This window comes from Sceloporus undulatus, chromosome 3 (genome assembly GCF_019175285.1).
Source record: "Sceloporus undulatus isolate JIND9_A2432 ecotype Alabama chromosome 3, SceUnd_v1.1, whole genome shotgun sequence".
NCBI lineage: Eukaryota > Metazoa > Chordata > Lepidosauria > Squamata > Phrynosomatidae > Sceloporus > Sceloporus undulatus.
In genome coordinates this window covers 101,848,545-101,865,484 of record NC_056524.1, presented here as the reverse complement: position 1 = coordinate 101,865,484, position 16,940 = coordinate 101,848,545, and the positions used below count along the sequence as shown (strand labels likewise).

The window sequence follows — 16,940 nt, the reverse complement described above, 5'->3', positions numbered from 1 at the left end:
TCACTAAGCAGTATTTGCGAAATGTTGCTTTTGCAACATTTTTAGTGACATTTTGCAAAACACAGAGGGCTTTTAAGTTAACTATTAACTATTTAATAGTGAGTTAACTATTTGATTTTGGATCTGCTAACTCATCCAAAGATAACTTATCAACACAAATAACTCATCCAAGCATTTCAGTAGTTTACCTGCTCAGACCTAATGAGATAGGGAGAGGGCAACAGCACACATTAACCCAGTACCATCCAATTCCGTCTCTTTCTTGCCCTTTTCTCTAAAGTTATATGAGATTATCGCACCTAGAAATCCCACTGGGATAGACGCAGGATTGAAAAGTCAAACATGGGTGTTATTGCACTCAGCCGCGGCTGGGGAGTGCAACCCATATGCAGCCTGGACCCCATCTGTGCTTATCCAGTGGCTTTTCAAAAATGGGATCTTGTCATAACTCTCTTTTCTTGAAGGGAGTAATGGAGAAAGAGAGCACAGGCCCACAAACCTGTCTGGGCAGGTTTCCTCTTCTTTCTTGGTTCTGCAGCTTCCAAGTCTATTCAGTCACTCTTAGCACCAACATGGAGCCAGGGGGAGGGAGTAAGAAAATGTTTTTCTTTTAAGTTCTTTAATTTTTCAGATCTTCCGCTATGCTATCCAAACAGCTCAGAACAATGTTTTAACATCACAAGAACCCAGTTTATATATAAATATATTTGCTATTAGCACAGCTTTAGAAGAAGACACCCACGGTAGATTGCTAATGAATAATTTCATATTCTAAGCAGCAGAACAGTAGTGCGTGTAAACTATTTTCTCTAAGTGCCCCTTCATAAAGAGATGAAAGAAAATGTACTGTATAGAATATAATGTTTTTAACTTTGCCTGTAATATACCCTCCAACTGTCCAAATTTGGCAGGGACAGTCCTAATTAATTTTTTCATCCCACTTTTTCATATGCTTTTAAAAATACCCAAGTTTTTCTCTCCTTGTCCACTTTCCCTCTTTGTGCTCAGGTTATTTCAGTTGCTGCAAACTCATAGAATCATAGAGTTGGAAGAGATGGCCATCCTGACAGATGGCCATCCAGCCTCTGTATAAAAACCTCCAAAGGAGGAGACTCCACCACAGACTGAAGGAGCTTGTTTCACTGTTGAACAGCTCTTGTCATCAGGAAGTTCTTCCTATTATTGAGGTGGAATCTCCTTTCCTGTAGTTTGCATCCATTGCTCCTGGTCCTAGTCTCTGGAGCAGCATAAAACAAGATTACTCCCTCCTCAACATGACATCCCTTCAAATATTTAAACAGGGCTATCATATTTATTTATTTATTTATTTACGGTATTTATACTCCATATATCACCTCATAGCCATCTCTTCTCCATGCTAAACCAACCCAGCTCCCTAAATCACTTTTTCTAGGGTATGGTTTCCAGACTGAATTCAAAGTGCCAGAGTAGATGGCACTGTATTACCTTAGCAGTGGGAGGGGAGAGAAGAGAAGAGAAGAGAAGAGAAGAGGAGGGAGAATCTTGCTCTTTCCCATAGACCCAGGCAATTGCAAACCTCTTCACTTGTGTATTTTTCCTCATGAGTAACTTTTGCCATCTTGACCACATTTTGATGTTGCCTGACACCACATGCCCAAGTTTTCATCTGTAAAATGTTGGCAGCTGAGCTATAGCTATTTTAAAAACATTGCAGGACATTCAAAACAGACTTTTGGTTGGAACAATATTCAGAATACCAGAACTTCAGGCACTGGATTCAAACCAAACGCATTTACAAACTTTTAATTGGAACACAACACACCAAATTTAATAGACTACAATAGTAAAATCACACTGATAGTAACAAGGCTCCATATATGAGAAAAGCACAAAAAATAGTTTGTTAAAGATGCAAACCTAAACATATTCTGTGTATATGCCTTCAAGTTATCTGTCGTATGGTGACCCCATGAATTTCATAAGCTTTTCTTAAGCAAAGACTAGTGAGAAGTGGTTTTTCCAGTTCCTTCCTCTGAAATATAGCCTGCAATATCTGGTATTCATTGGTGGGCTCCTTTCCAAATACTAAACAGGGGTGATCCTGCTTAGCTTCCAAGATCAGATGGGATCTGGTACCTTTAGGTTATTTGGACACCCCCTCACACTTAGTAAATCTGTTTCTATTGAGTAATACTTACTTATGCATCCATTTGTGCTGACTGTTGTCTTGCTACAGGTTTTAGGTTATACATCCTGGAAATACTACTACTACTACTACTACTAATATTTATTTATAGTTTTTTGTGGGTTTTTCGAGCTATGTGGCCATGTTCTAGAAGAGTTTCTTCCTGACATTTCGCCAACATCTAACATCAGGAAGAAACTCGAGAACATGCCCACATAGCCCGAAAAACCCACAAAAAACTATGGATGCCAGCCATGAAAGCCTTCGACTTCACAATTTTAATTTATATTTCCCACCTCTCCCAAGGATCAAAGCAGGATTACATCATTAAAATAATACAATACAAATACAAAGAGCCAATCTATAAAATACTAATACTGAATTACAGCATTCCTATTAGTTCTTTAAAATATCAAATCATCAGGTGATCATACAATCGAGGGTGGAGCATTTACCATAAGCTCTTATATGGAATCAGTTGGATAAGCCTGCCGGAAGAGATCTGTCTGAATGCCTTCTTAAAGGCATTTAAGGTGGTAATAAGACGGATCTCTTCCGGCAGACTATTCCACAATTTATGGGCCACAGCAGTGAATGCTCTATGGGAAGTTGTAGTTAGTCTAGTGTTATAATATTCCAGTAAATTCTTCCCAGATGTTCTGAGTGTGTGGGGCAGATTGTGTAAGGAGAGGTGTTCCTGCAAGTAACTTGGGCCTGAGCCATGTAGGGCTTTAAAGGTAATAACCAACACCTTGTACTGTGTCCAGAAGCTGATAATACTAGTACTGTACTCAGTGACAATAAAAAAAAAAAAAAACTAAGGTGATCTTTCCCCCTGGCCTTTTTTTGTGCTGACTATTTTGTTGCTATTGGGATTAGATTATACATCCTTGAAAAATGATTTGTTAAGAATAACTGGTATTTCGAGGTTGTGGGAGAGGCCACCATGCAATGTTGACTTCTCACAATCAATAATTCAATTCTTTATTATTCTAGTTTCCTGTAGGCTATGGGTCAGGAATCAATGATGATGAAGAAAGGGGGAGAATACGAGTAAAAGGAGTCCAACAACATCCAAAGAGCCAAGAGTTTCCCATCCCTCTTTAAGGGCATGAATAAGAATGAAGAAGAGATCACTTTATTTTCTTCCAAAAATAACATCAAATACTCTTCTTTTCTTGAACTGCATGTCCTTGAAGCCAGCTGCACCAAGGAGTGCATTGTATTCAGATGGGGTCCGTTCTTTTCCTTCAGCATGAAGCAGCATCAGTATGGAGTAGATGTGGGCTTCCCAAGGCCCACTTCTATCTTCATTGAGAACTGTGCCCACTACAAAGACACCACCACCTGTGAATTGATTTGGGAAAGAGAAATTTTAATTACTTATTTCTGTACCTTTGTTAAGAGTTTTGAGCATGGTCCTTTGCATGAGAAATACTTGGAAATGTGTGCCAGCATACAAAGAAAGAAGATATATTTACTGGAACATATTTACTGGAGGGATACACATGGTTTTTGCCCCACGCTTACTTTTACATATATACATGCACACCTCAGTACACATGAATGGGAAAGCTTAATTCTTCCATCTCAGTCTAGTGAGATCTACTGTATATACTCATGTATAAGTCTAGAAATTTTATTCAAAAAATTGACCCACAAATCCCAGGTCGACTTATCTATTGGTCAAATGTAAATATTATACTTTAACTCTTATTAAAAAGCTAACGATCCCCTGGTATAAGGCAAGAGTATAATCTGTCCTAGAAGCACTAACCTCCCTCTACTCTCTCTTCCATCCAGCCTTTAGTATGAGTTAAACAGTTATGCCTGCCATAATTTTTGCAGGTTCCTTGGCATTGTTTTCCTTTGCTTCATCATTTAGATCCTTTGTTACATGTCCCTAAGTTTTACCCTCGACTTATCCAAGGGTCATATCAAAATTCATAATTTTGCCTCCAAAACCTGACCTCGACTTATACATGAGGTTGACTTATAGTCGAGTATATACGTAATGATTATTTGGGGTGGGGGGGTGACTTGGAATTTGAGATGGGAACTGCAAGGAACTAGAGATTGCCATTTCCCATGGTGTCTAGTAGGCAGTGGTTTTTCTCTGCAGCCCAGGCCAGCGGGTTATCTCCAACTTTGGGGCCCACACAGGCACAAGTTGTATACCCCTCCTCTATAGCGATATCTTATACATAGTGTTCCCAATCTCATTTTTAAAATCCTATAATTTCCATAGCTTTACTAAAAACCCACATGCCGGCCAAATTCCAAGCATATTAAGAAAGGATATTTGCTTATGAAAATAATACCTTCCCAAGAATAGAACAGCCCCAGAGGTTGTCTGGGAAAGGGCCCAAGATGGCCCATAAGACACAGTGAGTTTGATAACCACTTGCAGGATTTTATACTGGCTCTGATAGTTACTCAGGCCCTCATACTGTTAGATTGGAACTGTTACATTCCTCACCATTAGATGCGCCCATGAGGAATGATAGAAAATTCAGTTCAACGATATATGGAGAACAGCACTTTGCCTATCTCTGTTTTAATCAATTCTTTTAACATAATAATTTAATTCCTACTCCAAATTAGATGATGAAAGCTTTCTTTCCAATATAACCCCTTTAACTGCTGATGTTAAGGCAGAGCAGCTCATGGGTTAATGAGCCTGTGCAGATAATGGTGTATTTATTTAATAATAATAAATAATAATAAAATTTTTATTTATATCCCGCCCTTCTTATAATCAGGGCGGCTTACAGCAGGTTAAAATACAATTCATACAACAAAAGGACAAGAAGAATTAAAATACAAATGCAGCAAATCATACAAAAAATAACAAGCAAAAAGCCCCATAGCCCAACCTCTTGGCCACGGAAGAGGAGGGAGGCCCACAGGGTTTTATTCGGGGAATGCCTGTTGGAACAGGAAGGTTTTCAAGTCCTTCCTGAATTGGGCCAGGGTGGTGGACGAGCGGAGCTCAGTGGGCAGCGTATTCCAAAGGGCTGGGGCAGCCGTGGAGAATGTCCTCCGTGTAGTGGGGGCTAACCTAGCCCCAGGCACCTTCAGTAATTGCTGCCCAGACGTTCTGAGGGTGCGAGGCGGAGTGTACGGGGAGAGGCGGTCCTTTAGGTATCCTGGGCCCAAGCCATTTAGGGCTTTATAGGTAATTACCAATGCCTTATATTGAGCTCGGAAGCGGATGGGCAGCCAATGAAGGTCTTTCAAAACCGGTGTTATATGGCTGGTACTGGAAGCACCAGTGACCAGCCGGGCTGCCATGTTCTGCACCATTTGCAGCTTCCGAGTTTGGTATAAGGGTTGCCCCATGTAGAGTACGTTGCAGAAATCCAGTCTCGAAGTTACCAGAGCATGTACAACAGTTTCTAGGTCCCTCTGGGCCAGGTATGGGCGCAGCTGGCGAATAAGCCGAAGCTGATAACAGGTGCTCTTGACCGTCGCATTCACCTGAGCTGTCAGGTGAAGCGACGAGTCAAGAAGCACCCCCAGACTGCGCACGGAGTTCTTCACAGGGAGCGTGACCCTGTTCAGGACAGGTGGAACCACCGCCATTCCTGGACCAGGAGAACCTATCACTAGTACCTCCGTTTTCTCTGGATTCAATTTGAGTCGGTTTTCCCTCATCCAGCCCATTACTGACTCTAGACAGGCCACGAGAGGAGAGACCCCATCCCCAGTCACTGCATCAGTCGGAGACATAGAGAAAATGATTTGGGTGTCATCAGCGTACTGATAACCCCGCGCCCCATGTCTCCGGATGATCTCTCCCAGCGGTTTCATGTAAATGTTAAATAGCATGGGAGACAGAATGGCTCCTTGAGGGACCCCGGTTTTAAAGGGCCTCTCGTCGGAGCACACGTCTCCCAGCTGCACCATCTGGGACCTCCCGGAGAGGTAGGAGCGGAACCACTGGAGCGCAGTGCCCCCGATCCCCACCTCTGCCAGGCGTCCCAGAAGGATACCATGGTCTATGGTATCGAAAGCCGCTGAGATGTCCAAGAGCACCAACAGTGACACGCTTCCCCTGTCGATGCTCAGACGGAGATCATCGACCAAGGCGACCATGGCCGTCTCAACCCCGTAACCCGCCCGGAAGCCAGTTTGAAATGGGTCCAGATAATCCGTTTCGCCTGAAGCTGGATCGCAACCACTCTCTCGATCACCTTACCCAAGAATGGTAGCAGCGAAACAGGCCGATAATTATTATATACCAGGGGGTCAAGGGAGGGCTTTTTTAAAATAGGTTTTACAATGGCCAATTTAAGTTGAGATGGAAATAGCCCATCCCTCAGAGATGTATTAACTATCCGGCGTAACAATGATGTTACCGCCGGTCCCCCCTGGGCCGCTAACCATTGCAACACACTGGACAGATGAAGAATACCTCCAGAGAATAATAAAGATGAAGATTTTAGAGAGAATGGCATAGCTCAGTGGTAGAGCACATGTATGGAATGCAAAAGGCCCAGGTACGATCCCTGGTCTCTCCATAGAAGAGTTTAGACAGCAGAACTGATGCAGTCTGAAACCACTGTAACTGTCATGACTCAATATTATGGAATTCTGAGATTTGTAAATTTCATTTTGTGAACTATTCAGTCTTCTCTGTCAGAAAGCACTGGTACAACAACAAACTACAAATCCCAGGATTCCATAGGATGGAGCTATGACAGTTAAAGTGGTGTCAAATTACATTACATCTGTAGTGTGGTAGCAGCTTAAGGCTGGAAAAGAATCATGCCCCAAAACCTGGATTATTGCCACTAGTTGCTGTGGATACCAGTCTGGACAGAATCTTAATGCATGCTGTTTCTGAACATTCAAGAAACTGAAGCATCTGCAAGCAAATTAAAGACAATGCATATTGTGAGCCTAGGAGTGTTCATTTGTTCATCAAAGTTTGTAAAGAGCTGTCTTGTCCCCATCTTGTCCTATCTAAGCACACGTACCAGGCTTACAAGCCTTATGTAGTTTAGTTAGTAGAGACAAACACTTTTCATCATCCCAGGTATTAAGAATTCTAGCCAAGATATAAAGATCAGCTTCAGGAACTGGATCATTAAAAAAAATCACCTGTAATATATGAAGAAGATATCTGTTTACTTGACAATATTATTTTGCACATAAAACAATTATTTCTACCTTCTGAAAATATTATTTATATTTAAGACTATAAACCAAGAGCGTTTATTGCCTGTAGCAAAAGATAAGAGTATAGAAGTATGCTGTTTTGAGAGCAGACTTTTATTTTACTACTGTTGAAGTGCTTCTCCTTCCCCTGTGCCTGAAGTCCACAGGTTATTTTAGACCAGTTTTAGTTTGCACTATAAGCTGTGAGGAACACATAGATCTGTCCTGAAGCAGTGGAGAGAGTTGAGGGGAGGACTGGTTAGAGAGCTCCAAATGCTTTCTCCAAGTAACTGCTGCCTGAGGTAATTGCCTCACTAGGACTAATGGAAAGCCTTGTGCAAGTGACACCTGCAGGAATATACAGGGTTTGTATTGTGTAGAGCAGGGGTAGGCAACCTGCGGCCTGTGGGCCGGATGCAGCCCAACGAGGCCTTGGGACCGGCCCCAGCCTGGTCCTGGCACCGATTGCCGCTGGGGCCTTTGGGGGGCAATTGTCTATAGAAGCCTCAGAAACATGCATTTATATTAACATTTTTTAAAAAATCAGCAAATTTTTTCACGTGTCCTCCATTTTTTTTTTAAAAAGTGTCTTCCATTTGAAAATTTTGTCCTACATTTGTCCTGGTTTATTTATATATTTGATTTTTTAAAAAAATTATTTAATTATTTATTTTTTAGCTTCGGCCCCCCAGTTGTCTGAGGGCAACCCGGCCCCCGGCTCAAAAAGATTGCCTACCCCTGATGTAGAGTATAGTGGGACTAGTATAATATGATCTTATAGTAGGGACAGGAGTACTCTGGATATATGGTACTGAAAAGAGAAAGTTACATTGCCACAGGAAAACCATATTTTGTCTTAACTATTTCCCAGTTGCCTCCTCTTCCACTGATCACTCTATACAATGCTTCTTTACTTCCAAAATTTATAAAGTATGCACTGCTGAACCCTGCTGCTTTTTATACATGCCTTGTAGAGGGAAATCATTACCCACAGTTTAAATCTAGGTATGACAGCAGAAACCATAACTTACCACTCTGAAAAGTAATCCGGTGATCCTCTGAGGACACAAAACACTTAGCTCTTTCCACCACTTCAGGTAGGTCAAAAATGGTCACAGTAGAATTTGGGTACAATGAAACATATTTTTTCACAAAGGCATCACTACATCCTTTTTAAAAAGAACAGAGTGGAAAGCAAACAAACAAACAAACAAAAATTATTTTGTGTCTTTAGAACTTCTTCCTAAATTTTAAGTATGAAATTTCATTCAGTAATTTTAATGTATTTCAAGACTAGAGCCACAGATTATTAGAGGGTAAAAGGACATATAAGAAGTCAGAATAGACAATAATGCTCATTAAGACAGAAGGCAGTAGGAAAAGAGAAACATTGTATTATAGATGGATAGACTCAATGAAGGAAGCCATGGCCCTGCATCTGAGTTGATGATAGGATGATTTGGTAATCTCTCATTCATAGGGTTTCCTTAAATTGTAGTCAGCTTGTAGGAAGTTAACAATCATGAAAGAACATGGCTGTGCTACTTCTAGGTATGCTAGAGAAATTTATTGCAGAGTCCTTCTTTCAAAATTCTGTCACTACTGAATTTCAGCACACTTGGCTAATATCAGGTTGGGCTTATCTGTTTGTGGAACTTTGACAGAATTAGGGATGGAAAAAATATTATAAAAATATTTGACAAATGGTTGAAAAATGTGTTCCTTAATACTGTACGTTCTTAGGAGATGATCACATTGACATAAAATCCGACTGCTCTAACGGGATATAGTCAGGTTATGGGTTGCTGGCTGCTACTGGGTATTATCAGAAGTAATTTGCTGTTGCTGGCCAATTGCAAACTGGCTGCATCTCATGTTGCAGGCATGCTTCGGAGGTCACTTTTCCAAAACGGCAAGCTCCCAGTTTAGAAAAGCTGCCTCCAAAGTGCACCTGGGACCTAGGATGCAGCCGGGTTGCAGTCGCCCAGTGGCAGTGGTGGCAAATTACATCTGATAATACCCAGTAGTAACCCACAATCTGACTGTGGAGCAGTCAGATTTTATGTCAATGTGATCATCTCCTTAATATCTGCTAGTTTGCTAGCAAGACCTCTCTGTAGATACAAAAATCCATGGATACACAAGTACCATAACATACTCTCTCTCTCTCTCTCTCTCTCTCTGGCTTTCCTTTGTGAACAAAGATTCAGGAAGGACTCATCCCGCGCTTTGTACAAGCGCGTTGGTGACTAAAAAGGCCAATTTGGGATAAACAGGTCCGGTTGCAGAAAGCACAGCAGAAAGTCTCCTTGGGTGATGTTTCCAGGTTGCGGTTCTTTCTGCGTTGTCGTTTCTCTTCGAGGCTCGTTCGGCGTGAGCTTTCGAAGAAGGCTGCAGTGTCATGGATAGTGCGTCTCCATGCCTCCCGATGCGAGGCCAGGGAGGACTATTGTTGGTGATCTATCTGGCCAAGCCTGAGATGTTGTTTCAGGGAGTCCTTGTATCTCTTCTTTGGGGCGCCCCTCTTACGCTGACCCGTGACGAGTTCACCGTAGAGTACTATTTTGGAGAGGCGATGGTCCATCCTAGAAACATGTCCTGCCCAGCGCAGCTGCGTCCTCAATAGCATGGCCTCAATGCTGGTGATCCCTGCTTGCTCAAGGACAGCAACATTTGTCACATAGTCAGTCCAGTGTATATTTAGAATTGTGCGTAAACAGCGCTGATGAAAGCCTTCAAGGAGTCGTAGGTGTTGGCGATAGGTGACCCATGTTTCAGACCCATAGAGGAGAATAGACAGTACAATGGCTCTATACACACTAATTTTTGTACGTTGCCTCAAGTGTTTGTTACTCCAGACTCTTTTGTGAAGCCTTCCGAATGCGCTATATGCCTTTGCCAGTCTGTGATCGATCTCTTTATCAATCTTGGTGTCTGAGGAGATGATGCTTCCCAGGTAGGTGAACTGCTGGACGGACTTAAGCACAGATGTGCCTACGGTGATGTGGGGATGGTAGTGTTGTGGTGCCGGCTGGTAGAGAATTTCTATTTTCTTCAGACTGACTTCCAGCCCAAAGAGCTCTGCAGCTGTTGCAAAACAAGATGTGAGGCGCTGCAGAGCTGCTTCCATATGGGCAATGAGGGCAGCATCATCAGCAAAAAGCAGCTCATAACATACAGTGGTGTAGTAAAACAGTGTCCCTTATATAAAATGGAAAAATCAAGCTTTGTGTTTTGGGATTTTTGCTGTGTGTATGTGTGAATATTTTCAAGTCATGGATAGCTGAATATGTGAAAGCAGAATACGGTGGGCCAACTGTCAAGGGAGGAGGCACCTTCTGTATTTAAAAAAAACCTGATTTACAAATGCCTAGATTCTGGAAGGCTAAGAGTAGTCCCAAGATACTTCCAAAGCTTACTCTGATTGGCCTCAGTTTGACTTCATCCTTCAAATGGAGGTTTACATGGAAACTCCTTGGTGACACCATATCCATAGAATGAAGTGAGGCAATAGCAGACATGTGTTCGTCTCCAAAATGACTCCCTACTTTTAGAACAGTTTCCAGCTATCTCCTAGTCTAGTTATAGTGATAGAACCCTTTAACAATGGGATGTTGTTTTTGTGTGACTTCAAGTCATTTCAAATCCTGTTTGCCACAGTAGCCCCAAAAGGTGTTTCAGAGAAAGGCAGAATGAGGCTGCCTTTTGCAAACTCCTAAAACCACACACAAAGGCGCACACACACACACACAAGAAGGCTGGTTCCATAAACCTGCCTGATTCCTTGCCCTTCTTTTCAAGGGCATGTCCTCCACTTCTCCCTTCTGTCCAGGAGAACTTCCAAAATGTCCTCCCTCTGTCTTCTCCCAGCAGCTGTGACCTTAATTAGAGGAGGAAAAGCACCCAGGGAGCCTAAAGAGAGGAGCATGTGTGTATCCCTTTAATTCTCCCTCTTTGGCATTCTCCCTCTTTGGCACAGCAAGACACCCTGGGGTCAACTGAGGCTTGCTTTCCACATGGCTGGCATTATGTGAAGGGAGTCAATTCGCAAGCAAAATGGAAACGTAAATCCGGTAGTTTTGTGAATTTACTTATTTTCTGATTGACCTCACATTCTCCCTGGATTCTCTTCTGATTGCCTGCTGTGGGTTTGTTCCTAAGCCCTAGATGACCCTGCATTGGTCCCACTTTAAACTTCAAATTTTGTCCCATGTGATAACATCCACAGGAGTTTCTTAGCAAGATTTGCTCAGAAAGTCTTCCTCTGAGACCAAGAGAGTATGATTTGCTCAAGATCACACAGTGGATTTCCATAGCTGAGTGGGGATACAAACACTGGTCTCCAGAGTCCTGGTCCAACATGCTGGCTCTTGAATGAAGGAAATATTATGTATTAAAGTAATGATATAATGTACAATGGTATGGAGGTGGGGTTACTACAACTTTTACTATCAAAGAATCACAAGGATAAAAAGCAACCTAAGAGGTCATCTCTCAACTCAATAGGGATTCAAACGCCAAATAAAGAAAGGCAGCTAAGAATGTCTGCTACTTACCCCCCCAAATCACAAACAACATGGAAACAAGAAAGATCCAATGCAGACATTACTTCCTCACCATAAAGATTCCAAGCATCCTCCATGGCATTGGAGAATCTTTGCTGTTGTTCCTCTGAACTAGGAAATGAAAATCAGAACAGAAGATTAGAAGAAAGAATGGCTGCATACAAAGCCCGACATACAGCTGCAAAGATAGGATACCCCTTGCAATAAGTAAATTAGGAATATCCTTAATGGGATGTTTGCTGGGCTATTCGGATTCTGGTTTTACACACACACACACACACACACACACACACACACACACACACACCAATAAATTAAGCCCATTTGGCATGTTTTAAAAAGTTACTCAGTACTATAACAGAGAGCCACGAGTGGACAAAAACAATGAAGACAAAGAAAAATAGACAAGACACAGGAAATGTGGCTGGAAATCAAGGTGGGCCTACTGCTATTCATATGTAACTTCCCTTAAAAAGTGGTGGGACATTTTTGTCTGATATGGAAATATGTATTCAGTTGAAGTTTGCAGAAACAGAGTTGTATATATGATACAACTGTGCTATTGTACATACAGATGTGCAAAACGCCTTACAACATGCACTATCTTTGTGAATCCAGTTGTAGTGTGTTACATTCCACTAATGCACAATCATGTGAGTGAAAAATTAGACTCTGCCTCCTTGTGCTAGGATCATATATTTTACATATTTGTACAAGGATTACATCACTCTACAAAAAGTATCTTCAGGCAGCAGACATAGAAACTACTGTATATACTCATGTATAAATCTAGAAGTTTTAGTCAAATAATAGACCACAAAAACCGGAGTCGGCTTATCCACGGGTCAATGTAAGTACTGTAACTCATATATTATATAATGAAAGAATGAACCATCCTCTGGTGAAAGGCAATAATGAATTCTGCCCTGGAAGCAATGACCCCCTTCTATTCTCTTATCCATCCATCCTTTAATGTGAGCACAAATAGTTATGCCTGCTGGAATTTTATAGGTTCCTTGCCATTGTTTTTCTTTGTTTAATCCTTTAGATCTTTTATTACATGTCTCTAAGTTTTTCCCTCGACTTATCCATGGGTCATATCAAAATCCATAATTTTGGTCCCCATACCTGCCTTCAACTTATACATGAGATCAATTTATAGTTGAGTATAAACACGGTACTACTCTTACCTGTTCAAGGCCTTAAAACAATCTTTTTCTGAAGTACCATATATTGATTGAATTTGGTTTTTTCCTTCCCTGAAATAGAACAAGAATAATAACTGGGCCACCTGGATATCTTTCATTCATACAGTTGTAAATCAAAATCAACTTGACAGCTCATAATAAAGTTCCCACCCTTGACAGTTGTGTTAACTCCTTACCTCACAGCATCTGCTAAATACTGCATACTTGGGTAGACAAATTCAGAGTGGAACTTCATGTATTGATACTGGGACTTTGGGCTTGATTTGCCAAGGCAGAGGTTGGCAAGGTCTGTGTTTCCATAAAATCCTTAAAATAAAGGAAACAAAACATTCTGTTTTTAAAAATCTGAGAGAAGTATGATAACAGATAGGTGATAAGTAGGGAGAGCCAGAATAATAGAAAGGTGATAGGTATGGAGAACTCTGGAGACTAGGGTTCCAATCCCTGCTCATTCATGGAAACCCACTAGGTGACATTGAGTTGGTTACACATTCTTTTAAACAACAACAACAATATTTATATTCTGCTTTTTTCCAAGTTGGAACTTAAAGGAGACTATAATTTTTAAAAATACAATTAAATTAAAAACATACAAAACATCCACTCATCCTCAGAGAAAGGCAAAGCCAAACCCTCTGAACAAATGTTGCCAAGAAAACCCCATTATAGGTTCACCTTGGGCTTGTCATAAGTCAGATTTGACTTGAAGGCACATAACAACAAAGGTATGCTCCTGACTCTCCAGTTTTCATGGTCATCTCCAGACAAGAGACAAGGGTGCATATACTTCAGTTTTGGGTTGCTCAGCTCTAGGCAAGAGGATATTTGTAAGGATTAATGGACTGGTTGCTGCAACTTGCAAACACACTCCAGGGGTATTGATAATTTACTTTCTCAGTTGTTTCGTTGCCTTCCAGTCATTGTGGCAGAGGGCCCCAGGCTCTACTCTTCATCCACCTTCTGGCTAGAAGCCAGTAGGCTAGATTTAAAAGTTCCTTATCCTCTCTCCCTAAGGAAAGGAGAAGGAAGAGTCCTATACAGTTGGCCATCCGTTTGCATGGAGGATTGGTTCTGGAACACCCCCCCACACACACACACAAAATGGAGGCTCAAACATATTCAATCCTCATATGCTTGAATAGGGCACGCCCCAAGGCACACGCACCATGAGAATTAATGGATGTCGCCCCTCCATGCATAATCAAGGTCATGGATCTGAGATCAGCAAGTTAGGAGGGGCGACTGTAATTTCATCTTAATCTGGGAACAGCTCCTTTAGCTAAATCTTAATTTACAAATGAGAAAATATGTTCTCTTTCTGTATATGTGTGTCCTTGAATGACAACCTGTGGTCTAATACCTGATGCATAACTGGGGGCCTTAAACAGGATGCAAGTTTTGACCCAGAAACCTCGAGGCCTGAGAAGATCCTGAACTGGCAACCCTACAGTGTATTGCCATCAAGGGACAACCGAAGTTCCTTACTTCTTCTAATATGGTTACCTTCATTGTTCTTCATTCTCCATTCTTAGTAAATTTAAACCACACAGGCCTCCCGCAGCCTCTCCATTCCCATGTGGGTGTGGCCCAGGCGTTCAGCGATAGCTGCGGAGGTCAAAGTGTCTCCGACTCTAAAAGGAGATCAAATACTCCCCCACTCACAGGCAGTAAACCTAATCTGGAAACAAACCAAGCGGGGGGGGGGGGAGGATCAGATACTTGGCAGTAATATAGGTTAACTCTGTTGTTGCTGCTTGCTGTTATGGCCCATTTTTAAATTTCTAAGGAATTAACAAAGCAAAAATGGCCAAATACAGTACTAGCATATGAACACTTTTGAGGAAGACGTTTTTGTTATAAAAACTACTACTTTATCAAGCAGGTACTGGAAGATCCTAATCAAAGCTCTGCAGTTGCTGTCAACCACTTGTTAATATACCAATGAATGTGAAGATCTACTTGAATTTAAGGCTGTCTGTGGGAAGCTCTGAAGGCAGAAGATGTTCCTTGAAAAAAAAATATGCAAAGTTGTACAAGACATAAAACATGTAGGCAGAGTAAAAAAAAGGCATTAGTATAGGACAAGGGGCTCTCTCCCTTCCTAATTTGTTCATATTTCAAGCCTAAGAACAACTTCTGCACTGTGCTGAATGGGAAGTGTTTGGGGGTTGAGATGGGCTGTGTCCCATCTATCCAAACAGTGGGACCAACCCTGCTCCACCTGATGATTTGAGAATCCTTTATTTGCATTAACAACTGCACAGAAAGGCATGCTGTAAGCACCCAGGAGTATTCCTAGTGCAAGTACAAGAAAAATAGTTGTGGAATGCCTGGTTAGAAGCAGGCATTGTGAGAGCAAGCTTCAAGCTGTTGCAATATGAATGCCATTGCAACAGTATAACTATGAGGGTGCTGGGGTATGTGGATCACACTGGGTAACACCTCAAAGGGGTGTGTGTGAAACCAAGTGCACTAGTAGGAAGGAGCGCTGAATTTCCAAGTCTGGTAGCTTTGCTGGTCAGGTAGGAAAGGGAGGGTCCTCCCTTTCCCACGTGGTCCAGCAGTCCCATCAGACCAAGAAAGGCTTGGGGGTGACAGAAGAAGGTGTTGAATTCTGGGTCTTGTTGCTTTGCTAGTGAGCAGCGAAAAGGGATCTCTTCTCCCTCACTCACTCGGCCAGCTCCTCCTCCTCTAGCTCTTCGGCAGCACACGGAAGGCCTATGGGGAAAGGAGCCAGCTGCTCTTCCACAGTGAACTACTGCTAAAAGCCCATCTTTTGGGAGGCTGCAGTGCCCCAAAGACTGAGCATTAGCAGCAGTGGTATCATAGGAATGTGGAGGACTTGGGCCACAGCCACCAATGCCTCTGGCAAATGGGAGATGAGAGCAGCGAGCACAATATTTCCCAAAGAAGCACCTTGGATTCCTGCTAGTTCTCACGTGTGGCTTCATTTCTTGGTTGTGGCAATAATTTAGAGATGAGATCCTGAACATTTTGGGTGCCTTGGATTCATTTGACATTAAACAAAAAAAGAAACCCAGTGAGTACAATTGGCTGCCCCAATTCGGCAGGGACAGTGCCTGTTAGGATTTATGTTGTATGAACTTTAAAACCACCTCAAGCCTCCCCGACTGCTGAATTGCCACCCTAATTGCTGGCTGCCATCAGCTTGGGCCCTAGCTACGCTCTGCCAGCATTTTTAGAAGTGGGAAAGCTTCTAGCAGATGGTCTAGCAGAGCACAGACTGGGACCCGGCTTGACTCAGGTTGATGCAGCCTGCTGATTAGGTCGAGTGATTTAGCATGTGAATGATCCCCACCTCCATCCCATGACCTGGTTGCAGTCTGGGAGGTTGAGCCAGTTTTAAAGTTCATGCAATAAGCTCTTTAATCTGTTTCAATTTTAAAGCTGCTTTGAAAATGCCCAATTTCCTCTCCTATTTCACTTTTTATCTTCAGCTTATTTCAAATGAGTTCAAAGTATTTGCACTAACGTGGGGGGGGTGTGAGGAGAGGAAGAAGCAAAACCATGCCCTCCCCCGTAGACTCAGACAAAAGCCATCTGCTCATCATCTCCTAGCTTGTCTCTTTTCCTCATTAGTAACTTTTGCCATCTTGACCATGCTCTGATATTTGCTTTCTTTACATGCCCCAGTTTTCATTTGTGAAATGTTTCAACGGGATGGTAGGAAAACAAGGGAGACTTGCCTCTGGTGGACAACATCATTTGGAGCTCTGTAGCTACTGCTGGCAACTGCTGAGCCTCTCCTGCTTGTGCATTCTTCTTCATTAATAGTTTTTACCATCTTGACCACACTCTTACTGTAAAATGTTAGAG

At 42.1% G+C, this 16,940-nt stretch overlaps 1 protein-coding gene across 1 annotated transcript; it reads right to left on the bottom strand.

The window, feature by feature from the left end:
• Positions 1–3,305: 3,305 nt before the first annotated feature.
• On the bottom strand, positions 3,306–16,908 carry LOC121925834 (acetylserotonin O-methyltransferase-like). The gene is given in 8 exon segments (XM_042458410.1): positions 3,306–3,514; positions 7,150–7,268; positions 8,358–8,492; positions 11,887–12,006; positions 13,086–13,154; positions 13,280–13,409; positions 14,607–14,734; positions 16,811–16,908. Coding segments are annotated over 8 exon segments (1,008 nt in total).
• Positions 16,909–16,940: the final 32 nt, after the last annotated feature.